Consider the following 26,066-nt stretch of genomic DNA (forward strand, 5'->3'; position numbering starts at 1 on the left):
TATTTTGGAAGCTCTTTATCTCTCCTATTCTGAATGAGAGTCATTCTGGATAGAGTATTCTTGGCTGCTTGTTCTTCTCATTTAGGACCTTGAATATATCTTGCCAGCCCTTTCTGGTTTGCCAGGTCTCTGTGGAGAGGTCTGCTGTTAACCTAATACTTCTCCCCATAAAGGTTAGGGATCTCTTGTCTCTTGGTGCTTTAAGTATCTTCTCTTTATCTTTGCAATTTGCAAGTTTCACTATTAAATGTCGGGGTGTTGAATGGTTTTTATTGATTTTAGGGAGGGACCTCTCTCCTGGATCTGAATGCCTGTTTCCTTTCCCAAGTTAGGTAAGTTCTCAGCTATTATTTGTTCAAATACACTTTCTGGTCCTCTGTCCCTTTTGGCGCCCTCTGGAACCCCAATTACAAGTAGAATTTTCCTTCTTAGGCTGCCATTTATTTCCCTTAACCTTTCCTCATGATCTTTTGTTTTTCTCTTTTTCCTTAGCTTCCTTCCTTTTTATCAACTTGTCTTCTGTGTCACTCACTCATTCTTCTAGTGCATTAACTCTCATTGTTAGGACCTCCAGTTTGGATTGCATCTCATTTAATTGATTTTTAATTTTGGCCTGATTGGATCTAAATTCTGCAGTCATGAAGTCTCTTGAATCCTTTATGCTTTTTCCAGAGCTACCAGTAGCTTTATAATTCTGCTTCTGAATTGACTTTCTGACATTTAATTGTAATCCAAATTCTGTAACTCTGTGGGAGAGAGTTCTATTTCTGATTCTTTCTTTTGTGGTGAGTTTTTTTTTTCCTAGTCATTTTGCTCAGTGCAGAATGGCTAAAAACAAGTTGTAATGAAAAGGAAGGAAAAAAAAGAGAAAAAAAAGAAAAGGAAAAAACCACAAAGAATAACAACAACAAAACAACAATAAAAAACCAAGGAGGAGTATACTCTGATTCTATAAACTGTGAGTCCCTTGACTTACCCTGACGCTTTCCAGCACTGCTTGGTCAAGAACTTACTCTTCCCCTGTCCTTCCAGTTGGTCTTCTGGGGGAGCAGCCTGCTGTGCTGATTCTCAGGTGTGTGCACCTGGGGGAGCTGCTCAGCCCCCTGCCAGGTGCACAGCTCAGTTGGAGCTATTTATCTTGTGAGGCCCTTGCTCCCTTGCTGCTTCGCTCAGTCCCAGGCATAAGGTGACAGCATGAGGAACGACAACAGTGGCAGGGGCCAGCTCTCCAACCCTGGAGTCAGCTCCCACAGTAACCACCACAGTCTCTCAGTCTGCACTGGCCTGGAGGCTCTGGGGGCGGGGGCCGCTGATCTGCACAGCTCAGGCCGCCCAGTGGCAGGAGCATTCTTGCTGTCCTGTGCCATCCTGGCCTTTGCCTGTACCAAGGGGAGCACAGGATCCTGGGCTGTGTGTGTCCCCTGACACCCTAGGCTCGGGGGCCTGCGCTGCTGGAATCGCACTCCTCAGGTGGCGCAGCCCCCTCCACGCGGAGCCACCACCTGAGCTGCTCCGGAGGCCCCACCAGGCAGGTGCTCTAGCCCTTTAGGGAGCTCAGCCCGGGGTTTGTGGCACACTCCCCCCCCCGCCCCCCCCCCCCCCCCCCCCCCCCGCACACTTCCTCTGTTAGTGACTCTGGGAACCTGGGATCTCCACTGCCCCTCCTGGGATCCTGCCTGAGCTCCCTGTGAGCTCCTTTCAGTCCAGTAAGATTGGTAAAGGTCCTTCTTCTCTGGGACTGGGCCTTCCTGTACTGGAGGCACTAGCCTCAGGGCCTTAGCCTGGCTCCTTGTGGGGTCCCGTCCCCCTTGGATGCTTTTTTATTTATTTATTTTTCTGTCTTCCTACCTTGATAGAAGTGTGAACTCTTCTCATTGTAGCATTCCAGCTGTTCTCTCTTTAAATCTCAGGCCAAATTTGTAGGTTTTCAGGATGATTTGAAAGTTATCTAGGTAAGTTGGTGGGGACAGGTGACTTGGGGACCCTACTCCTATGCCATCTTGCCCCACCCTCTAGTTACTCGCTTATAATAATAAACAGTAGCATACATACCACTGTTATTATTTTTTTAAGATTTTATTTATTTATTTGAAAGAGAGACAAACAGAGGGATGAGCAGGAGGAGAGGGACGAGTAGATTCCATCCTGAGCTTAGAGCTGGATGCAGGACTTGATCTCATGATGCTGAGATCATGACCTGATCCAAAATCAAAAGTTGAACACTTAACCAACAGAGCCACCCAGGCACCCCACCACTATTATTATTCTAGGCAGCTTTAGTATCCTAAGAAAAGTAATTTGAGAGGGCTAAGTATATGAGATATTCAAGAAAGATTTTCATCAATATCGGTATTCATTAAATGTTCTATAGTGTAGATAATACTCTCTGGCGAGTATAGTCCAAATATTCTTTGGGTATTCTTTTTTTTTTTTTTAAGATTTTATTTATTCATGAGATACACACACACACACACACACACACACACACACACACACAGAAAGAGAGAGGCAGAGACATAGGCAGAGGGAGAAGCAGGCTCCATGCAGGGACTCACTTGATCTGGGGTCTCCAGGATCAGGCCCTGGGCTGAAGGTGGCGCTAAACCACTGAGCCACCTGGACTGCTTCTTTGGGCATTCTAATGTACACTTTGGAAAAAAAACAAAGAAATGCACAAAAAAGATTATATTAGTCTGTAGAATCTTCCTTAATATTTCTTTAATATCACAGGAATGCAAATAACTGTGTTCTAGAGTATAATTTTCAGCATTGAAAATTACGCACAACATAATTTTTTTTTGCGCCAAATATTGAATTATTCTGTGATTAGTGTTTAGGGTCTACAGAAGAACATGTTAATATACGATCACATATAAATACTAAGTTGGAAAGAATTTTCTAGTACATTAATGTTTATATTCAAAATGATATTTTCTACCGTTTTTCAAGATTTCTGACTTTTTCATTCAGAAGAGTTATGAAAGATGCCATGTTAATCAGTAGATAATACTACTCTAGGAACACATTTTAGGAATAACCGCCTCCCCACAAAAACAGTAAACTAAGTTAAATGTTCTATATATTTGAACTTAGATATAATTGGACATACTTGTTTTGAGTGTACAATATAATGATTCAGTATTTGTATTTATTGCGAAGTGGTTACTGTAATGGGTCTTTTTAACATCCATCACCATACAGAGTTATAAACTTGTTTTCTTGTGATGAAGAAATTTTCTTCTACTCTCTTAGCAACTTTCAGGTATACAATATTATGATTATTATTATTTTAATAATAAATTTATTTTTTATTGGTGTTCAATTTGCCAACATACAGAATAACACCCACTGTGCATCCCGTCAAGTGCCCCCCTCAGTGCCCGCTTCCCAGTCACCCCCACCCCCCGCCCTCCTCCCCTTCCACCACCCCTAGTTCATTTCCCAGAGTTAGGAGTCTTCCATGTTCTGTCTCCCCTTTCTGATATTTCCTACCCATTTCTTCTCTATTCCCCTCTATTCCCTTTCACTATTTATATTCCTCAAATGAGTGAGACCATATAATGTTTGTCCTTCTCCGATTGACTTATTTCACTCAGTATAATACCCTCCAGTTCCATCCACGTTGAAGCAAATGGTGGGTATTTGTCATTTCTAATGGCTGAGTAATGTTCCATTGGGATACAATATTATTAACTATATAGTCCCCATGTTCTACTTTATTTTATATATTTTATTACATAATTATTTTATAGCTGAGATTTGTACATTCTAACCCCCTTCACCCATTTCACACCTCCCCTACCCCCAACAATATACTTTTAACAATCTGCAAATAACTGAATGAAGACTGTACTTCATAGCACTGAGAACTGCCTTTTAGGCCTTAAATCTTAAATTCTTCAGGGCTGATTTCATGATATTTGTCTTTAAAGGGCTCCTAATGTCTTACTTCACTTCTCGGATAGAGAGTTACTAAAATTACTGTTCTAAAGTGTGTAGATTGGACTCCATCTACTTTTAACCATACCTTTTACGTATGATTCTGGCAATTTTAGCTAAGCACCTAGCATTCAATTTAGAAACGTGTTTAATTTATTATTAATAGTAATTCTTTAATAGCTTTCTATCCTACTCTTTTGAATATTCTATTGAATTTGTAACCATATTTTTATAACATTTCCCTAAGGTATTTCCATCTGTCAGCAGCACTTAATTTGGAATAACATGGAACTTGAAGATGAATTTTGCTTGAATGATTACAAGTGAGTTTAATTACATATTGGCTGTTTTATAGATGCTCAGCATTACGACTCGATGTATCAGTATTTTCCTTCTGAATCCTTGGATCATGTCTTCTGAATAGTTGTGACCCCTAGATTTAAGGGTAAATCCTGAACCGTAAGATATGTTGGTTCAGTACTCCATACTGCCTGATCCTTATCCTTTGATTCTTTATATTTTCATTTTTCACACCAATTACGTATCCCCTGCCTTTTTATTTTTTAATCTTTCTCTTTTGACCTTGCCTTGTGCTCTTTTTAATATTGACCCGTTCCCACTTGGCTACTTTATTTTTCTTTTCATTTTTACAAGAGTATTGGGTAAGAATAAAAATCCTAGAAGAGAGCACATGTAGTAATTTCTCTGACACCAGCTATAGCAACATTTTTCTAATGTATATCTCCTGAGGCAAGGGAAATAAAGGCAAAAATAAACTATTGGGACTACATCAAAATGAAAAGCTTCTGCACAGCAAAGGACAGAACTAAAAGCAATCTACTGAATGGGAGATGTTTGCAAATGACATATCCAAGAAAGGGTTAGGGTTAGTATCCAAAAAAATAAAAACAATACAACTCAACACCCCAAAACCAAATGATCCAATTAAAAAACAGGCATTTCTGCAAAGAAGACATCTAGATGGCCAACAAACATATGAAAAGATGCTCAGTATCACTAATCATCAGGGAAATGCAAATCAAAACTACAGTGATATGTTACCTCACACCTGTTGGAATGGCTAAAAGTAACAACACAAGATAGAACAGGCGTTGATGAGATTGCTGGGGGCGGGGTGGGGGGGGAAGGAATCTTCTTGTAGTGGTGGTGGGAATGCAAATTGGTGCAGCCACTGTGGAAGATAGTGTGGAGGTTCATCAAAAAATTTAAAATAGAAGTACCCTACAATCTAATAATTGCACTATTGGGTATTTACCCAACACTAATTCAAAGGGATACATGCAACCCTCTGTTTATAGAGGCATTATTTACAATAGCCAAATTATGGAAGCAGCCCAATGTCCACTGGTAGATGAATGAATGAAATATTTTTCAGCCATGAAAAAATGAAATCTTGCATTTGCAATGACATGGAAGGAGCTAGAGAGTATAATGCTAAGTGGAGTAAGTCAGAACAAGGTAAATACCATCGAGTTTCACTCATATGTGGAATTTAAAAACAAAACATATAAGCAAAGGAAAAACATAGACAAACCAAGAAACACTCTTAACTATAGAGAACAAAGTGATGGTTACCAGAGGCAGGGAGATGGATGGAGGATGGGTGAACTAGGTGAAGGAGATTAAGAGGACACTAATCATGATAAACACTGAGTAATGCATACAATTGTTGAATCACTGTATTGTACACCTGGAACTAATATAATAACACTGTTAACTATACTAGAATTAAAATAAAAAACTTAATAAAAAAATAAAAAATAGGGGTGTCTGGGTGGCACAATCAGGCAGCTGCCTTCGGTTCAGATCATGATTTTGAGGTCCCGAGATTGAGCTCCACATCAAACTCCTTTCTCAGTGGGGAGTCTGCTGCTCCCCCTACTTGTGTTCTCCCACTTGCACTCTGTCTCTCTCAAATAAATAAATAAGATCTTTAAAAAAATAAAAAAAGTAAAACAAATACACTTGATAGAGACAAAAAAAGAGTATTGGGTAAGAGAGTTTTGCTCTTCACCAAGTCTTTCATTTTTTTCATCAAGCTTTTCTTCTGTTACTAAGTGCACCAGTGATTGCAGATACACTATTTGGCTTTCGTCTTTTTTTCTCCTTTCTCTCATTCATACACTTCTTCACTCTTTTCGTAATAAAAAAAAAGAGACAGAGGTGATGTGAAATATCTGGAAGAGCACAGGGATTCAAGAGATCTTGTAGATTTTATAGATTTGCTATTTTTCTATTTTCTATTTTACTAACTGGATCTTTTTTCTAACCTTTTGAACCTTGGACAAACTTCTTTTCTTCTTAGAGCCTCTTTGTGTGAAACGAAGAGACTAAATTGAGATGACGTCTCATATTTAAAGCCTATGAGAACTTACTTTTCCCTTTTTATACAAGTAATTAAGTTAACATTTTATATTAACGTATATTGCTGTATCTTTTTTTATTATAGAGGGTAAGTACTATGCCTGATAAACTAGCACTTAATTGTGTATATGTCTAACACCAAGAACACTTTAATTATGGTGGTTTATTTTTGTGTTCACAGTATATCAGAAGGTTGTACCTTGAAGCTGGTATTGGCTATGCGTGGGGGACCTATAAATACTAGAAGAGGTAGGCATTTGTGAAAATTCTGTATATTAAAACAATTAAATAATTTTCAAGCCAGTTGGTATTTTTATAGTCTCAAGTTTTAGTCAGATTTTCTTCCTTAGAAAAATGATGATTGTTTTTCTAAGCATTGTTCTTTAAAGCCCAAATACACAGAAGGAACTCATGTTTCAGGAAAATCTCCTGATTCTTGATTTAATACTAGGATATTTAAAAGTAAACCTCACCAGTAGAGGGAAAGGAAATGATAGCATTGTATAAATATATGGTTATCACTGTGTTTAGGTTCATACCAGTTTGTTGCTTTCTTTTACCCAGAATCTTCAACTCTGGGTATAATGATTTTTACAGAGAATTCTAAAGTTGCCCGTTAGCCTGGTTCGTGATGCATTTGGGTTTCATGGGTATTATTTTGGCACTGTTGAATCCTTTTTCAGAATGTGGGCAATCTCTGGAAGTCATTCGTTTAACGAGTATATTTTATGCATCTACTAGATGTTCAATACACTGTTCCATGGAAGAAAAAAGTTTCTGCTTACTGACATTGCCCATAATAAAGGTGTAAAGATTTGATGTCAGGCAGTTGCAAGTGCAGTGGAGGAATTTGGGGAGTGTGACAGTGTGGAAATAGGATTCTAGGAGGATGATTGTGGAAGGGCCCTTGGAAAAGTTGATGTGAGCAATTTCTATTTGATTAAGAAGAGAGTTCTAAGCATGGGGAAATTTGGAAATGTTCTCATTGGTTCCTGATTCAGGTGTGTCACATGATTCCCCACCAAGAAGAGGGATCCTTAGACTGCTCAGAGCAGTTCTGTTTTGTGGGCCTTATTTGAAAGGGAAGACCTTCATACTTGTTTGATCCTTTACTGACCAGAAGACTAAGGTTAAGTATTGATTCCAGTGCTAGTTTATTTCTTCCACAAGTCAAATCTTGTCTCTCTGTTTCATAATTTTAGTTAGAAAATGGGGGTATTTATCATCTTTTTCCTAGCTACTTCAGGAGGATTTTGTAAGATATGTTGAACTGTTTTGGATAGGTTAGAAAAATGTAAAGGTAGTAATGTTAGAGTTGGCTACTAGCACTCCTAGTATTAGGAATTCTATAAACTGGGCTTATAAAATTGTCCTTTGTGACATAAGATGTTTATAGTACCAAGTCTGAGAATAGTGTAAGAACTCTAACGTGTTTATGGAGCCATTGTAAGATAGAATTATATAGTGTTTAATGACATGTGAATTCCACTGTTAGAAAATTTTGAAAGTTGGTTATCTGTGTATAGTATTGTCTTTAAACCAGTGTGTTTTTGATTATTGATCTGACAAATTTGGAAAATATAGGAAATAGATGTGTGAAGTGAAAATAGTCATAGGTAATTATGTCATGGAATCAGCAGACTCTAGTGGCACAGAAAAATACTGATGTATTTGGTTAAGCCCTGTCTTTGTATGTAACAACATAATAATGCATTTCATTTCTTTCATGTTAGTACAACATATGGAATGCTAAATTAAACTATAAAAAGACCAGAAACTTATTTAAAGACTATCACGTATATGTTGTATGCACAGTGTTATTTCAATTTAACACATTATATCCTGTCACTGTACCAACATGCATAAAACTTGATATAAATTGAAAGCTTGTTTATCAATTTTTCCATTTGTAGTTCCTATGGAAGATCCACTTAGGGAGATGGCTGAGTACATGGATTCCATTCGAGATGAGGTCTGGGAGAAGACCTCCTGCAACAAACAAGTTACATTTTTGGTATACCGAGAAGGAGATCAACTGAATTTCTTTCGTGTAGTAGATAGGGGAGATGGCACTTTAACACCATTATCTGAATCTTTAAGGTAAATATGTTTTCATTTGCATGTCTCACTTAGAAGAGGAGGACCCTGTGTGATATACTCCATAAACCTTAATGTTTACTATGTGTTGTCAAAACAATCTCATATTCACAAGACTAAATTTCATGCATTCTCTCCACCCCACTGCCCTAGGTATATAATTCTAAAATTGTCCTTTATGTGTTTGATACTTAGTAATTTATAAAACTGAAATTTATTTATTGAGAAAGGTTTTCTTATAAAAGATTTATTTCAAAAAAACTTTATTTCTGTCCTTTGTGAAACTCTAAGATACTGACTATAGTCTTTTTATAATAGTCTATTATATTATTTTACAGCCTTAGCATTATAGGGTTAAACCTAGAGTTGCTGGGTTTTTTCAAAAATTAACTCTACTGCATAAAGGTAAATAAATCTCTTTACTTCTCTGGTCTTGTTTTTCTACTCTGTAAAAGGGGGAGGAATTATTATATTGATTCTAAACTCAGAAGGAAACAACTTAAAGGTATTTAGCTAGGCAGTAGAACAAGTAGGAAATCAGACAAGGTAAGCTGTAAGTTTCTGTGAACTCTGTCTTACTTTGATTCTTATTGCCTTTTACTTTAAGTCAGTAAACATTTAATGAACTTTTTAAAAGCCAGTCTGTACACTAGTACTGACTTACAAAGATGATTGTCCCTCCCTTCATGGAGCTTGCAGTCTGCTCTAACTAGTGTCTATAGTATATTCTTGCCAGTTGTTACAAAAAGATGCCAAAATCTCTGGAAAACCAGATAAGAGGGCCTTCATTTTGCCTGAAAGGTGGGGAGTTAGGGACAAACTCTGAGAAGAAGGGATCTTAAAAAAGGAGTAGGAGTTTCCCAAGCAAACCAAGGAAGGAAAGGTATTACAGATAATTAAATTTAATTAACTAAATTTAATCAGATTAGTTGTGGGTTGTTTCTTTTGGTGTTGAATGTTATAAGTTCTTTATATATTTTGGATACTAATTCCTTATTGGTTATATCTTTTGCAAATACCTTCTCTCATTAAGTAGGTTGCCTTTTCATTTTGCTGTGCAAAAGCTTTTTATTTTAGTATAGTCCCAATAGTTTATTTTTGCTTTTGTTTCCCTTATTAGAGGAGAGATATTTAGAAAAATTTTGCTAAGGGTGGTGTCAAAGAAATTACTGCCTGTGTGTTCTTCTAGGAGTTTTATGATTTCAGGTCTCACATTTAGGTCTTTAACCCATTTTGAGTTTTTGTGTGTGGCATAAGAAAGTGGTCTAGTTTCTTTTTTTTTTTTTTTTTTTTTTGGGCATATAGCTGTCCAGTTTTCCTAGTACCACCTATTGAAGAGACTATGTTTTCCTCCATTGTATATTTTTCTCTCATTTGTTGTAGATTAACGGACCATAAAAGCATGGGTTTATTTCTGGGCTCTCTATTCTATTTCATTGATCTGTATGTCTTTGTGTCAGGACTATTCTGTTTTGATTATTAGAGTTTTGTAGTATACCTTGAAATCTGAGATTGTGTTACCTCCTGCTTTGTTGTTCTTTCTCAAGATTGCTTTGGCTCTTTGGGTTTTTTTTGGTGGGACAAGTACCTAAATTGAATCCCAAAATAAAAAAACTAGAAGACAAAATTGTAGAAAAAATAACTTGTAGTCTGGAAACACAGGTTCTATGACTCAGGAGCCTAGGCACAGTTTAGCTGGGTATTCTGCTCTGGGTCTCCCAAAGCTGCAGTCGAAATGTTGGCAAAGATGCACTCTTACCTAGAGGCTTGATAGAATCTACTTCCAAGTTCATTCACGTTGTTGGCATAATTTATTTTCTGGCAAGTTGTCTGACTTAGGGCCCTGGGGTTTTTTGTTTGTTTGTTTTTTTCTGGTTTTGGGTAGCGGCTGCCCTCAGATCCCTTTGGATTAACTCAAAATTAACTGATTTGGAGTCTAAATTATACGTGGAAAATCGCTTTTGCCATATTGTGTTGACTAGAAACAAGTCCTAGGTCATTTTCACACTCAAGTTTAGGGCAGTATACAGAGTATGAGAACCAGGGATTGGGAATCATGGGGATTCCTTTAGATTCTTCTCACTACAAGTTATGTGGAAGAAGGATTAGACTCTGATTTTGTTTTTGTTATTTATTTTTTATTGGAGTTCGATTTGCCAACATACAGTATAATACCCAGTGCTCATCCCATCAAGTGCCCCTGACAGTGTCCATCACCAAGTCACCCCATTCCCTCACCCACCTTCCCTTCCACTACCCCTTGTTCGTTTCCCAGAGTCTCTCTTGCTTTGTCACCCGCTCTGATTTTTCCCATTCATTTTCTCTCCTTTCCCCTTTAATCCCTTTCACTATTTCTTAAATTCCCTGTATGAGTGAAACCAAATGATGATTGTCCTTCTCTGACTGACTTAGTTCACTCAGCATAATACCCTCCAGTTCCATCCACATTGAAGCAAATGTTGGGTATTCATCTCTTCTGATGTCTGAATAATATTCCATTGTACATATAGACCACATCTTCTTTATCCATTCATCTGTTGCAGGACAGCGTAGCTCTTTCCACAGTATGGCTATTGTGGACATTGCTGCTATGAACATTGGGGTGCAGGTGTCTCGGTTTTTCACTGCATCTGTATTTTTGGGGTAAATTCCCAGCAGTGCAATTGCTGGTTCATAGGGTAGCTCTATTGAGGTAACTCTTTGAGGAACCTCCACACAGTTTTCCAGAGGGGCTGTACCGGTTCACATTCTCACCAACAGTGCAAGAGGGTTCCCCTTTCTCCACATCCTCTCTAACATTTGTTGTTTCTTGTCTTGTTAATTTTCCCCATTCTCACTGGTGTGAGGTGGTATTTCATTGTGGTTTTGATTTGTATTTCCCTGATGGCAAGTGTTGCGGAGCATTTTCTCATATGCTTGTTGGCCATGTGTATGTCTTCTTTGGTGAAATGTCTGTTCATGTCTTCTGCCCATTTCATGAATGGATTTTTTGTTTCTTGGGTGTTAAGTTTAATAAGTTCTTTATAGATCTTGGACACTAGCCCTTTATCTGATATGTCATTTGCAAATATCTTTTCCCATTGTAGGTTGTCTTTTAGTTTTGTTGATAGACTCTGATTTTGAGAGCTGACCGACAAACGGGTGTTGACTGTTGACTCTAACTTGTTAGGATCTGGTTACTACAAAATATAGTAGTAACCATGTAGTAACCACAACCATCTAGAGCAGAAGTAGAGAAGAGGGAGTATTGAGCACTACAGCCTTAATCCAGTGCCTCTTATTTGGGCCAGGAATAGAATTTTTTCATACCAGTCTTTCCATGTGCTAGCTCACTGTTGTTTTGACTTCTTTCAAACATCCTCTTTTGGTTCTCTTTTCCTAAAGGAGAAAAATCTAAGTTCCTTAGCTTAGCATATAAGGCTCTTTACAACTGTCATTTATTTTTCAGCTCTCCTTCATTATGCCATGTTTTTGTACATTTTTACCCTTTGCTTGAAATGTCATTTTCTCCTATTACCTCAGTTTCTTCTTAGCCAGCTTCTTTGTGTTTAAGATATAGCCCAAATGTTGCTGAGGATTTTAATTAAAATTGTATTATTTTTCCTCTGAGGATATTTTTAAAATTTCTTTTCCTTTCTATTCACCTGCCAGAATTGGACAAGCGATAGAGGTGGGTGAAAAAGAAGGGTAGAAAACTTTCTGGTCATACGTTGCAAGACATTTATCTTGACTGTAGAAGGAGAAGCTTTCTTACTCTATAATAGGGGAGAGCAAAATTTTTTTGTGAAAGGCCAAATAGTTATTATTTTAGGATTTTCAGGCCAAGAGATCAAATCAAAGGTACTTTATAGGTACTTACATAACAAAAGAGAAGAATTTCCACAAAATTTTTACTGACAAAGTTCAAATTACAATAATAATAATTGAGGAGCGCCTGGGTGGCTCAGTTGGTTAAGTGTCCAACTCTTGATTTGGGCTCAGGTCATGATCTCAGGATTGTGAGATCAAGTCCAGTGTTAGGTCCAGGCTGGTGTGGAGGCTGCTTGAGATTCACTCTCTTCCTTTCCCTTTGCCCTTCCCACCATCTTGTGTGCATGTGTGCTCTCTCTCTCTCTTAAAAAAATTAAAAAATAATTGAGTAGTTGGGTGTGTGTATATTTTGGGTCCATGAAAGAACAACTTGAATGTTTTTCAGAAGGGTGGGTTATATTTTACTTAATTGAGGTTGCAAGCTAATGTTGCCTATCAAATTTGCAAAATGAGTTGCAAAAGTTACTCTGTTAATATGGATCTGTAATGAGATTTTATGTATTTTATCTTTGAAAAAAATTTTTATACAGATATTGCCAAGTACTGTTATCAGTCCATAAGCATGATTTTGATATTGAGCATATTCATTGCTTGGAAGGCATTTATAGAATTCTCTTATAATGTTCTCGTGCTGTTTGCATTTAGCATAGCATTACACTGCATATTAATCATATCAAGATAGGTGGAGCTCCTCAATTGCACATTTAAATAGATTTTGAAGTATGGAAATTTCCTTTAACTTGCAACAAGGTATGAAAACACTGCTGGGAATTTAGAAAGCATGTCCCCTGTAAATTTGTGTGGGAAGGTTCTTACTTCTGAAAGCATGCTGTTATGTGTGATTCAGAGTAATATTGGTATTGTCAGAATGACATTACTGCAGTATAAGTTTTGTATAGAACGTTGTTTTGGCTTGTAATTTTTGGTGGAATTCAATAAGAAACATTATTAAGTCCACAGCAAAAACTAATTTTCAAAGGCATTCAGTGTTTTATCTTAGCAGGTGAAGGTGATTCTTCTTGTCAGAAAAATTCAGTGTTAGCCCTGAGCTTAAAAGAATCCTAATAAAGGGATCCCTGGGTGGCGCAGCGGTTTAGCGCCTGCCTTTGGCTCAGGGCGCGATCCTGGAGACCCGGGATCGAATCCCACGTCGGGCTCCCGCTGCATGGAGCCTGCTTCTCCCTCTGCCTATGTCTCTGCCTCTCTCTCTCTCTCTGTGACTATCATAAATAAATAAAAATTAAAAAAAAAAAAGAATCCTAATAAAATTACTACAGTTAAGACATTGAACTGATGGCTAAGTCTATGAACCAAAAAAGTTTACTGTTGATACTACTAGTTCAAGAATACATAATAGATTGAAATACTTACTTCTGAATACCTGCTGGTGAATAATACAGTGAGTAACATAGCCTTCAAACACCTTAGGTTTTCATTAGCTTTGTAAATTTGTACAACTTATTTTTTTTCTGTTCCATACATATTTTTACTCCATCAATTGTAGCAGATTTGACTTCAAGTTGTACTGAATTACTGTTATAGCAGATTCTTTGAAAATCTTCTTACCTGCAGTTGTTTCATGCATACTATTCATAGGGACTTCATTCTTCAGTAACTTTAAAGTTGATATTGATGCCTTATAAGCAAAAACAACTGAACAGTACTTATACCTTATGTCAACTCATCAAAAGCAAAGGAACAGAACTCCAAATCATTGCCTTATTGTTGACTGTTGCTTCCATAGTTGTCAATTCTTTAAGAACTTGTTCTTGCCAAAGCGATAGTCTTTATTTAAACAAGTTTATTGTCTCTGGACACATTTCTTCAATTGCTGTGATCAAGCATAGTTTAATTAATTCACTGTTGGCAAACAGCTTTTCTTGCTTAGCTAGTTAACCAGTTACATTCTGACCAGTTCTGTGTCAGTTTCTTTTTTCATTATGGTTAAATGGAATTCTGATCAGCCTGTGGTCTAGGTTTCACAATTACCAGCCTTGGCTGATAAAATGAAATCAGTGTATTTTTGTGAAGATGGATTTTGCTTTTGTGGGAATGAGGTAGTAGGTGCCAAAAGACCTTCACCTGTTGTATACTGACTTCAGAAAAGCTTAGCTGGGCTAGATTGTCGGTAATGCTGGATCATGGTATTTCTCCTTATTTTTTAAATTTCTTCTAAGAAATATATTTTTTGAAATACATTTGCCTTGAATTTACGTTGATTAGACTTATTCTCTTATCATTAGCAGCATATGTATAGTTTCGATTGCATATAAAGTATTTTTAGTCATTGAGCAGGCATCAGAAACATCTCAGTGGTAATTATTGCTTTCTTTACAGTGGTGGTTCTGTGTATAATTTGTATACGGATGAGGATGAAGAAATTGAGCCTTCTCCTTCTGGGCAACAGATAATTGAAAATTCAATAACTATGAATAAGATGAAGCTGCTGAAGGCTAAGTTGGAGAACATGAATCTCAGCAAAAAGGTGAAGCTGTCGGCATTTGGCCAGGCTTTTCTCTAGTTTATCCCTGCAAGACTCACAGCATTGAGATCTGCTGACAATTGTGAAAACAAATTATTTATAAAATATTCATTTCAAGTTTCTGGCCTCAGTTACTTATTGAGATATTGAAAGTGATTAATTGTTTTTTTAGGCCACCAGTACATCTACTATGATATAGTGTACTTAAAATAATTCATTATTTTTAAAAATTTTGTAGCACTACTGCTAAGAAGGATAATAAAAAATAGCCTAATCTTAATCTTGCAATAATAATTTTTTAAGTGGTCTGTTAATATTTGCTTATATGGATGTCTCCTCTATTTGGGCTTTGATAAGGAATATACCTACATTTAGCCTTACTAGATACTGTCAGTTTTCCAAAGTGATTCCAAAGTAATTGAACCAGTTTACATTCTGTCCAGTAGTGAATGAGAGTTGCAGTTTCCATGTATTCTTACCAGCATTTGGTATTTTTGTCATTCTGGTTGATGCGTAGTGGCCTCACAGTGTGGTTTTAATTTAAATTCCTCTGACTAATGAAGTTGAGCATCTTTCACATGTTTATTGGGTATTTGGATATCCCTTTTTGTAAAATGCTTATTCATCTTGGGCATTTTTCTGTTGAGTGATACGTTTTTTCTTCTTGATATTTTTTATCTTTATATATTCTGGGTATAAGTCCTTTATCATATACACACACACAGACATGCACACACACATATCACTACTCTGTTACTTTACTTCTCACTGTATTAATAGTTAATCCCTTTTGCTTTCTTGAAATATAATATATACATAAAATAAGGTTCACAGATCTTTAATGTATGGCTTGATGACTTTTTACATTTCTATACACTCATATAGGTTCAACCCAGATTAAAATAGGATCCATCTTTCTCTCCAGGTTTAATTATAACCTTTCCCTACTCCCAGAAATAACTACTGTTCTTACACTTGCCACCATAAATTAGTTTTGCCAGTTGTTGAACTTTGTATAAATGAATATACTTTTTTGGGGGGGATCTGGTTTCTTTTGCCCAACATATACTTTTGTAAATTGTCCATGTTGCAGGTATCAGTTCATTCTTTTTTACTGCTATGGTACTTTTCTATTGTATCACTATACTTCAGTTTTGTTTCTCTCCTTTTGATAGGTTGGGTTGTTTGTAGTGTTGGACTTTCATCAGTAAAGATGCTTTCAACATCCTTATACACGTTTTTGGTGGACATATGCACTCTTTTCTTTGGGGCATAATAAGCCTAGGAATGGACTTGTCATAGGGTAGGTGTATGTGTAGCTTTAGTCACTATGCCAAACAATTCTGCAAAAGCTCTGTAATTGTTCCTTTCTCATCTAGATGTACAATCCATCTGAAAAAAAAAAACCTGAAAAAAAGAAAAAAAGGTGTAATGTGAAGTAGGGTAAAGATAATTTCTTCCAGGTGGAGAACAGTTGACCTTGCTCTCCTGGAAAAAATTTCTTTCTCCACAATCTAAATGTTTATGCACCTAGTAACACAACTTCAAAGTATACTAAGCAAAAGCTACAAAGAGAAAGAGACAAATCCGTCGTTATTTTAGAAGAATTCTACACTCAGCCTCTCAAAAAAATGATATAAAAGCTAACGAATCAGAAAAGATGTAAGAAGACTTGAATAACACTATCAAACTACTTGTTCCAGGTGACATTTACAGAATGTTCCATGTGAAAACAGCAGAATATACATTGTTGTTAAGTGCACTCAGAACATTTAGTAAGATAAACTGTGTTGTTTGCTATCAAACAAGTCCCAATAAATTTTAAAAGATTCAAATCCTACAAAAAGGCTCTCTTATTATAATGTGATAAAGTTAGTAATTAATAACAGATATCTGGAAAGTCTAATATTTTGGAAATAACACACTTCTAATCGATGAGTCAAAGAAATCCAAAGAGAAATTAAAAACCATTTTGCACTGAATATAAATATTCTGATAATGTGGTAAGTTACTATTTTTAATATAAAATCATTCTTAAATTCTTAGGATGAGCCATTATTAGTTGTGATGAATTTTCCTTTTTATACCTTTATATTTCATTTGCTAATATTGTATTTAGCACTTGTTTATCAGAGAAATTGGTCTGTAATTTTTTTAACATCAAAATTGAATTTTACAGTTAATACCCATTTATCTACCACCTAGATTTTACAGTTAACATTTTAAAAATTGTTTTTAATTGTGATAAAATATATATAAAATTTACTATCTTAATCATTTTTTTAAAGATTTTATTCATTTATTCATGAGAGACAGAGAGGCAGAGACATAGGCAGAGGGAGAAGCAGGTTCCTTGTAGGGAGCCCGATGTGCAATACTCTATTCTGGGCCCTGATAGTACTCTATCACACCCTGAGCTAAAGGCAGACGCTCAACCACTGAGCCACCCAGGTGTCCTATCTTAATCATTTTTAAGTTACATACTGTTCAGTAGTGTTAAAGTATATTCATACTATTGCACAATCTATCTTTAGAACTTCATCATGCAAACTGAAACTCTATATTTGTTAAACAATTCCCTATTTCCCTGCTCCCCCTACAGTCCTTGGCAAACACAATTCTACTCTGTTTCTATGAGTTTGACTCTCTAGATACCTTGTATAAGTGGAGTCATAACAATTTTTTGTTTTTGTTTTATTTTGTGAATGACTTATTTAGTAATGTCCTCAAAGTTCATCCATGTTGTATAGCATGTCACAATTTCCATACTTTTTAAGGTTGAGTAATATTCCATTATATGTATATACAACATTTTATTTATCTATGCATCTGTTGATGGAGACTTGTGTTGCTTCCATCTTTTGGCTGCTGTGAAGAATGCTGCTATGAACATGGGCATACAAATATCTCTTTTGAGAACAGCCTTTTGGATATATATACCTAAGATTTCAAGATCATATGGTAATTCTATTGTTAATTTTTTTTGAGGAGTTGCCATATTGTTTTCTACAGCAGTTGTACCATTTTACGATCTACTGGTTGGTACACAGAATTTCCAGTTTTTCCACATCCTCACCAATACTTGCTGTTTTGTTATTTTTTAAAGAGTAGTCACCTGATTGGTGTGAGGTAATATTTCAATGTAGGTTTGATTTGCATTTTTCTAAAGATATTGAGCATCTTTTCATGTGCTAGTTGGTCATTTATGTATTTTCTTTGGAGAAATGTCTAGTTAAGTCTTTGGCCCATTTTTTAATTGGGTTATTATTATTATTTTTTTATGATAGTCACACAGAGAGAGAGAGAGAGGCAGAGACATAGGCAGAGGGAGAAGCAGGCTCCATGCACCGGGAGCCTGACGTGGGATTCGACCCCGGGTCTCCAGGATCGCGCCCTGGGCCAAAGGCAGGCGCCAAACCACTGCGCCACCCAGGGATCCCCTAATTGGGTTATTTCTGTTGTTGTTTAGGCTTAAGAGTTCTTTAGAAATATATTCTGAATATTAACTTCTTATGAGATATATAATTTTCAAATATTTTCTCCTATACGTTGCCTTTTTACTCTGATGGTGTTGTCTGATGGTGATGTTTGATACACCAAAGTTTCAAATTTTGATGTAGTCCAGTTTATCTATTTTTACTTTTGTTGCCCATACTTTTGGCGTCAAATCCAAAAAATCATTGCCGAATCCAATGTCACGAAGCTTTTCCTCCTGTTTCTTCTGAGAGTTTTATAATTTTAGGTCTTACATTAGATCTTTGGTGCATTTTAGGTTAAATTTTGTATAGGCTATAAGACTCCAACTTCATTCTTTCATATGTGGATATCCAATTTTCCCTGTTCGTTTGTTGAAGAAACTGTCTTTTCCCCACTGGGTGGTCTTGACACTTTGTTGAAAGTCATTTGACCCCTACATGTGTTGGTGTATTTCTGGGCTGTTTACTCTGTTCCATTGGTTGATATGTCTGTCTTTATGCCAGTACCATGTCTTTATTTTCTTCTTAAAATATGATTGACATATAATATCCTATTAATTTTAGGTATACATCATAGTGACTCAATATTTTTATGTATTATTAATTGATGCTCACAGTAAGTCTAGTTACCATGTCACCACACAGTTATTACAATATTACTAACTGTATTTCCTGTGCTGTAGATTACATCACCATTACTTCTTTTATAAATGGAAGTTTGTACCTCTTAATCCTCTTCACCTGCTTTGTCCTGCCCCAGTCCCTCCCCATTCTGGTAACCAGCAGTTTGTTTCCAGTATCAAGGAGTTTGTTTCTACTTTGTTTTGTTTGATTGTTTTGTTTTTTAGAGCATATGTATGTGTGAAATCATATGGTATTTGTCTTTCTCTGACTTATTCCACTTAGCGTAATACCCTCAGAGTCTAAAAATGTTGTCACAAACGGCAAGATTTTATTTATTTATTTATTTTTGGCTAATATTCCATTGTTTATATATACCACATCTCTATCCATCCATCAACGGCCACTTAGGTAGCTTCCATTCTTAACTATTGTAAATAATGTGACACTGAAAATAGGGACGTACATATCTCTTTTAATTGGTCTTTAAATTTTCTTCAGGTCAATACCCAGAAGTGCAATTGCTGGATTTTTTTTAATTTATTTTTTATTGGTGTTCAACTTGCCAACATATAGAATAACACCCAGTGCTCATCCCATCAAGTGCCCCCCTCAGTGCCCGTCACCCAGTCACCCCCAGAGTTAGGAGTCTCTCATGTTCTGTCTCCCTCCCTGATATTTCCCACTCACATTTTCTCCTTTCCCCTTTATTCCCTTTCACTATGTTTTATATTCCCCAATTGAATGAGACCATATAATGTTTGTCCTTCTCCGATTGACTTATTCAACTCCGCAAAATACTCTCCAGTTCCATCCACAGTGAAGCAAATGGTGGGTATTTGTCATTTCTAATGGCTGAGTAATATCCCATTGTATACATAGACCACAGCTTCTTTATCCATTCATCTTTCCATGGACACCGAGGCTCCTTCCACAGTTTAGCTATTGTGGACATCGCTGCTAGAAACATTGGGGTGCAGGTGTCCTGCCGTTTCATTGCATCTGTATCTTGGGGTCAATCCCCAGCAGTGCAATTGCTGGGTCATAGGGCAGATCTATTTTTAACTCTTTGAGGAACCTCCACACAGTTTTCCAGAGTGGCTGCACCAGTTCACATTCCCACCAACAGTGCAAGAGGGTTCCCCTTTCTCCACATCCTCTCCAACATTTGTTGTTTCCTGCCTTGTTAATTTTCCCCATTCTCACTGGTGTGAGGTGGTATCTCATTGTGGTTTTGATTTGTATTTCCCTGATGGACAGTGATGTGCAGAGCATTTTCTCATGTGCTTGATGGCCATGTGTAGGTCTTCCTCTGTGAGATTTCTGTTCATGACTTTTGCCCATTTCATAATTGGATTGTCTGTTTCTTTGCTGTTGAGTTTAATAAGTTCTTTTTTTTTTTATTTTTAAATTTTTATTTATTTATGATAGTCACAGAGAGAGAGAGAGAGGCAGAGACACAGGCAGAGGGAGAAGCAGGCTCCATGCACCGAGAGCCCGACGTGGGATTTGATCCCGGGTCTCCAGGATCGCGCCCTGGGCCAAAGGCAGGCGCCAAACCACTGCGCCACCCAGGGATCCCGAGTTTAATAAGTTCTTTATAGATCTTAGGTACTAGCCCTTTATCTGATAGGTCATTTGTAAATATCTTCTCCCATTCTGTAGGTTGTGTTTTAGTTTTGTTGACTGTTTCTTTTGCTGTGCATAAGCTTTTTATCTTGATGAAGTCCCAATAGTTCATTTTTGCTTTTGTTTCCCTTGCCTTCATAGGTGTATCTTGCAAGAAGTTGCTGTGGCCAAGTTCAAAAACAGTGTTACCTGTGTTCTCCTCTAGGATTCCTATGGAATCTTGACTCACATTTAGATCTTTCATCCATTTTGAGTTTATCTTTGTGTCTGGTGTAAGAGAATGCCCTAGTTTCATTCTTCTGCACGTGGCTGTCCAATTTTCCCAGCACCATTTATTGAAGAGACTGTCCTTTGGCCAGTGGATAGTCTTTCCTGCTTTGTCGAATATTAGTTGACAATAAGGTTGAGGGTCCATTTCTGAGTTCTCTATTCTGTTCCATTGATCTGTGTGTCTGTTTTTTTGCCAGTACCACACTGTCTTGATGATCACAGCTGTGTAATACAACTTGAAATCCAGCATTGTGATGCCCCCAGCTATGGTTTTCTTATTCAGTATTCCCCTGGATATTTGGGGACTTTTCTGATTCCAAAAAAATCTTAAGATGATTTGTTCCAACTCTGAAGAAAGTCCATGGTATTTGATAGGGATTGCATTAAATGTGTAAATTTCCCTGGGTAGCTTAGACATTTTCACAATATTAATTCTTCCAATCCATGAGCATGGAATATTTTTCCATCTCTTTGTGTCTTCCTCAATTTCTTTCAGAAGTGTTCTGTAGTTTTTAGGATATGGATCCTTTACCTGTTTGATTAGGTTTATTCCTAGGTATTTTCATGCTTTTGGGTGCAATTGTAAATGGGATTGACTCCTTAATTTCTCTTTCTTCAGTCTCATTGTTAGTGTATGGAAATGCCACTGATTTCTGGGCATTGATTTTCTATCCTGCCACACTGCCGAATAGTTGTATGATTTCTAGCAATCTTGGGGTGGAGGCTTTTGGGTTTTCTATGTACAGTATCATGTCATCTGCGAAGAGGGAGAGTTTGACTTCCTCTTTGCCAATTTGAATGCCTTTTATTTCTTTTGTTGCCTGATTGCTGAGGCTGGGACTTCTAGTACTATGTTGAATAGCAGTGGTGAGAGTGGACATCCCTGTCGTGTTCCTGATCTTAAGGGAAAGACTCCCAGTGTTTCCCCATTGAGAATGCTATTTGCTGTGGGCTTTTTGTGGATGGCTTGGAAGATGCTGAGGAATCTTCCCTCTATCCCTACACTCTAAAGAGTTTTGATCAGGAATGGATGCTATATTTTGTCAAATGCTTTCTCTTCATCTATTGAGAGGATCGTGTGGTTCTTGTTTTTTCTCGTTGATATGATCTATCACATTGATTGCAATCAATGAGTGTTGATCCAGCCTTGCATCCCAGGGATCCCACTTGGTCATGGTGAATAATCTTTTTAATATACTGTCGAATCCTATTGGATAGTACCTTGTTGAGAAATTTTGCATCCATGTTCATCAGGGATATTGGTCTATAATTCTCCTTTTTGGTGAGGTGATGCTGGCCTCATAAAACAAGTTTGGAAGTATTCCATCTCTTTCCATCTTTTGGAACAGCTTTAGTAGAATAGGTATTGTTTCTTCCTTAAGCGTTTGATAGAATTCCCGTAGGAAGCCATATGACCCTGGAGTTTTGTGTCTTGGGAGGTTTTTGATGACTGCTTCCATTTCCTCCCTGGTTAGTGGCCTGTTCAGGTTTTCTATTTCTTCCTGTTCCAGTTCTGGCAGTTTGTGTTTTTCAATAATGTGTCCATTTCTTCTATATTATCTAACTTATTGGCATATAGCTGCTCATAATAAGTTTTTAAAATTGTTTTTATTTCCTTGGTATTGGTTGTGATCTCTCCTTATTCATTTGTGATTTTATTATTTGAGTCTTTTTAGTTTTTAATAAGGTTGGCTAATGGTTTATCTATTTTATTAATTATTTCAAAGAACCAATTCCTGGTTTTGTTGATCTGTTCTACAGTTCTTCTGGTCTCTATTTCATTGAGTTCTGCTCAAATCTTTATTAACTCTCTTCTTCTGCTGGGTGTAGGTTGTATATGCTATTCTTTCTCCATTTGCTTTAGGTGCGAGGTTAGCGTGTGTATTTGAGTTTATTGCAATTTTTTGAGGGATGCTTGTATTGTAATGTATTTACCTAATAGAACTGTTTTTGCTGTATCCCAAAGATTTTGAATGGTTGTATCTTCATTCTCATTAGTTTCCATGAATCTTTTTAAATCTTCTCTAATTTCCTGGTTGACCCTTTCATCTTTTAGCAGGATGCTCTTTAATCTCTTAATTGAGTTTGAGTTTGAGTTTGAGTTTCTTCCAAATTTCTTCTTGTGATTTAAGTTCAAGTTTCAAAGCATTATGGTCTGAAAATATGAAAATATACAATCCCAATCTTTTGGTATCGGTTGAGACCTGATTTGTGAATCAGTATGTGCCCTGTTCTGGAGAAAGTTCCTTGTGCATTTGAGAAAAATGTGTATTCAGTTGCATTTGGATGTAAAGTTCTGTTAATATCTCTGAAATCCATCTGGTCCAGTGTATCATTTAAAGCTCTTGTTTCTTTGGAGATGTTGTGCTTAGAAGATCTGTCATTTACAGAAAGCATCATGTTGAAGTCTCCCAGTATTAGTGTATTATTATCTAAGTATGTCTTAACTTTGGTTATTAATTGATTGATAGACTTTGCAGCTCCCGCATTCGGGGCATAAATATATATGACTGTTAGGTCCTCTTGTTGGATAGATCCTTTAAGTATGATATAGTGTCCCTCTTCATCTCTTACTACAGTCTTTGGGATAAAGTTTAATTTATCTGATATGAAGATTGCTACCCCTGCTTTCTTTTGAGGAGCATTTTAAGGATAAATGGTTCTCCAACCTTTCATTTTCAGGCTGTAGGTGTCCTTAGGTCTAAAATGAGTCTCTCGTAGACAGCAAATAGATGGGTCTTGCTTTTCATCCAATTTTGAAACCCTGTGTCTTTTGATGGGATCATTAAGCCCACTCATGTTCAGAGTTACAATTGAAAGACATGAATTTAGTGTCATCATAATACCTATTCAGTCCCTGTTTTTGTGGCTTATTTTCTTGGGCTTCTTTTTTCTTTAACAGAGTTCCCCTTAATATTTTTTGCAGAGCTGGTTTGGTGGTCAGATATTCTTTCATTTTCTGCCTATCTTTGAAGCTCTTTATCTCTCCTCCTATTCTGAATGAGAGTCTTGCTGGGTAAAGTATTCTTGGCTGCATGTTCTTCTTATTTAGGGCCCTGAATATATCCTGCCAGCCCTTACTGGCCTGCCAGGTCTCTGTGGAGAGGTCTGCTGTTAATCTAATAGTTCTCCCCATGTAGTTTAGGGATCTTTTGTCTCTTGCTGCTTTAAGGATTTTCTCTTTATCTTTGGAATTTGCAAGTTTCACTATTAAATGTCGAGGTGTTGAGAGGTTTTTATTGATTTTGGGGGGGAGGCTTTCTATCTCCTGGATCTGAATGCCTGTTTCCCTCTCCAAATAAGGGAAGTTCTCAGCTATGATTTGTTCAAATACACTTTCTGGTCCTCTGTCCCTTTTGGCGCCCTCTGGAGCCCCAATTAAAAGTAGAATTTCCTTCTTAGGCTGTTATTTATTTCCCTTAGCCTTTTCTCATGATCTTTTAATTGTTTTCTCTTTTTTCCTCAGCTTCCTTCCTTGCCATCAACTTGTCTTCTATATCACTCACTCGTTCTTCTGCCTCATTAACCCTCATCGTTAGGGCCTCCAGTTCGTATTGCATCTCATTTAATTGATTTTTAATTTCGACTTGATTGGATCTAAATTTTGCAGTCATGAAGTCTCTTGAATCCTTTATGCTTTTTTCTAGAGCCACCGGTAGCTTTGTAATTGTGCTTCTGAATTGGCTTTATGACATTGTATTGTAATCTAAATTCTGTAACTCTGGGAGAGAGTACTGTTTCTGATTCTTTTGTGGTGAGTTCTTTTTTTAGTCATTTTGCTCCGTGCAGCGTGGTTAAAAATGAGTTGTACTGGAAAAAAGGAATAAAAGAAAGAGAAAATATGGATATCCTCTGGTTCTATATACTGTAAATACCTTGGCTTCCCCTGGATCTTTCCACTGCTGCTCGGTGAAGAACTTGCTCTTCTGGTGTCCTTCCAGCTGGTCTTCGGGGGGAGGGGCCTGCTGTGCTGATTCTCCGGTGTGTGCACCTAGGGGAGCTTCCAGCTCCCTGTCAGGTTCATGGCTCAGTGGTAGCTGTTTATCCTGTGAGGCCCCTATTCCCTGGTGGCCCCACTGAGTCCCAGGCACAGGGTGACACCAGGAGGAACAGCAACTCTGGCATCGGCCAGCTCTCCAGCTCTGGAGTCAGCTGCTGCAGTAACTGCTGCAGTCTCCCAGTCCACACAGTCCTGATGCTCCGGGGGTGGGGGTGCTGATCTGCACAGCTTGAGGGTGCTGGCGGCAGGAGAGTCTTTGTCCTCTGTCCTCCTTGCCTCTGCCTGTTCTGGTCGGAGTGTAGGACACTGGGGTGTGTCTGCTCGGTGCCCTGGGATTCGGGCCCTGCACTGCTGGAATCGCACTCCCAGGTCTGTGGCTCCCAAAGGCAGCAGGGCACAGGCCCTCCGTTTGGAGCCGCTGCCTGAGCTTCTCCCAAGGCCCTGCTCGGTGCATGCTCCAGCCCTTTACCAAGCTTGGCCACGGTTTGTGTTGTGCTCTCCCTTGGGTGCACTTCCTCTGTTAGTGACTCCGGGAACCTGGAGGCTCCACTGCCCCTCCTGTGGTTCTGACCAGTTTTCTTGTGTTGTGCCCAAGATTGCATATCCGAGAAACCACCAAGGTGCCAACACCAATGCAAGTACATGAGGGTTTATTAACAAGCTCGAGCTTGGGTCCAAGTATACCCGACACAGCAGAGCAGGGACTTGGACCCTGAGGTTAAGAGGCGTAGCAGTTTTATAGAGGCCACTTTATGAGATTGTAACACACACAGAAATTTGCATAGTCATGTCGGTCCACACACAGGTGGCCAATTGAATTACAATTTACCCTATAGTGACCGTTTGAACTAGCCTATCACTCTGGTCAGAAATGGTGTGCAGGTTTGGTGGGCACAAGGCGAGGTTTACATTCCTTGGTGGTTAAGGATTCTGCATTCCTATATGAGCCGGTTTCGGTAAGGGTGTGCTCAGGGGCTTGACGAGGGTGGGGGAGTGCCTTAAGCAATAAGCAGGTCATGTGGGGGTTATACATGAGATGGTGGGTGTAGCACAAAATGGAGTTAGCCCTGCTCTGCTTGTCCAGGGGTAGGGGAATTTTGTTAAATTCCTTGGGTCCCACACCCTGCTAAGTGCCTTTCCGTCCGGGAAGAATCTGGTGGCCTGGGTGGCTCAGCAGTTTAGGGCCGCCTTCAGCCCAGGTTGTCAATTTGGAGTCCTGGAATCGAGTCTCGCATCGGGCCCCCTGCATGGAGCCTGCTTCTCCCTCTGCCTGTGTCTCTGCCTCTCTCTGTGTGTCTCTCACAAATAAATAAATAAATAAATAAATAAATAAATAAATAAATAAATAAATAAATAA

At 37.9% G+C, this 26,066-nt stretch overlaps 1 protein-coding gene across 5 annotated transcripts in view; it reads left to right on the forward strand.

Annotated features, from left to right (window-relative positions):
• ZFAND4 (zinc finger AN1-type containing 4) overlaps positions 1-26,066 on the forward strand; it is a 67,757-nt gene that overhangs the window by 22,422 nt on the left and 19,269 nt on the right. For 4 of the 5 annotated variants that reach the window (XM_049103046.1, XM_025466380.3, XM_049103045.1 and 1 more), the window contains 4 exons: positions 4,187-4,262; positions 6,506-6,573; positions 8,238-8,424; positions 14,569-14,716. In XM_049103046.1, coding sequence (XP_048959003.1) covers positions 4,187-4,262; positions 6,506-6,573; positions 8,238-8,424; positions 14,569-14,716 — 479 coding nt within the window. The remainder of the gene's footprint in view (positions 1-4,186; positions 4,263-6,505; positions 6,574-8,237; positions 8,425-14,568; positions 14,717-26,066) is intronic. The other variant, XM_049103048.1, reaches the window with a different exon arrangement.

Source organism: Canis lupus, chromosome 28 (assembly GCF_003254725.2).
Source record: "Canis lupus dingo isolate Sandy chromosome 28, ASM325472v2, whole genome shotgun sequence".
Taxonomy (NCBI): domain Eukaryota; kingdom Metazoa; phylum Chordata; class Mammalia; order Carnivora; family Canidae; genus Canis; species Canis lupus.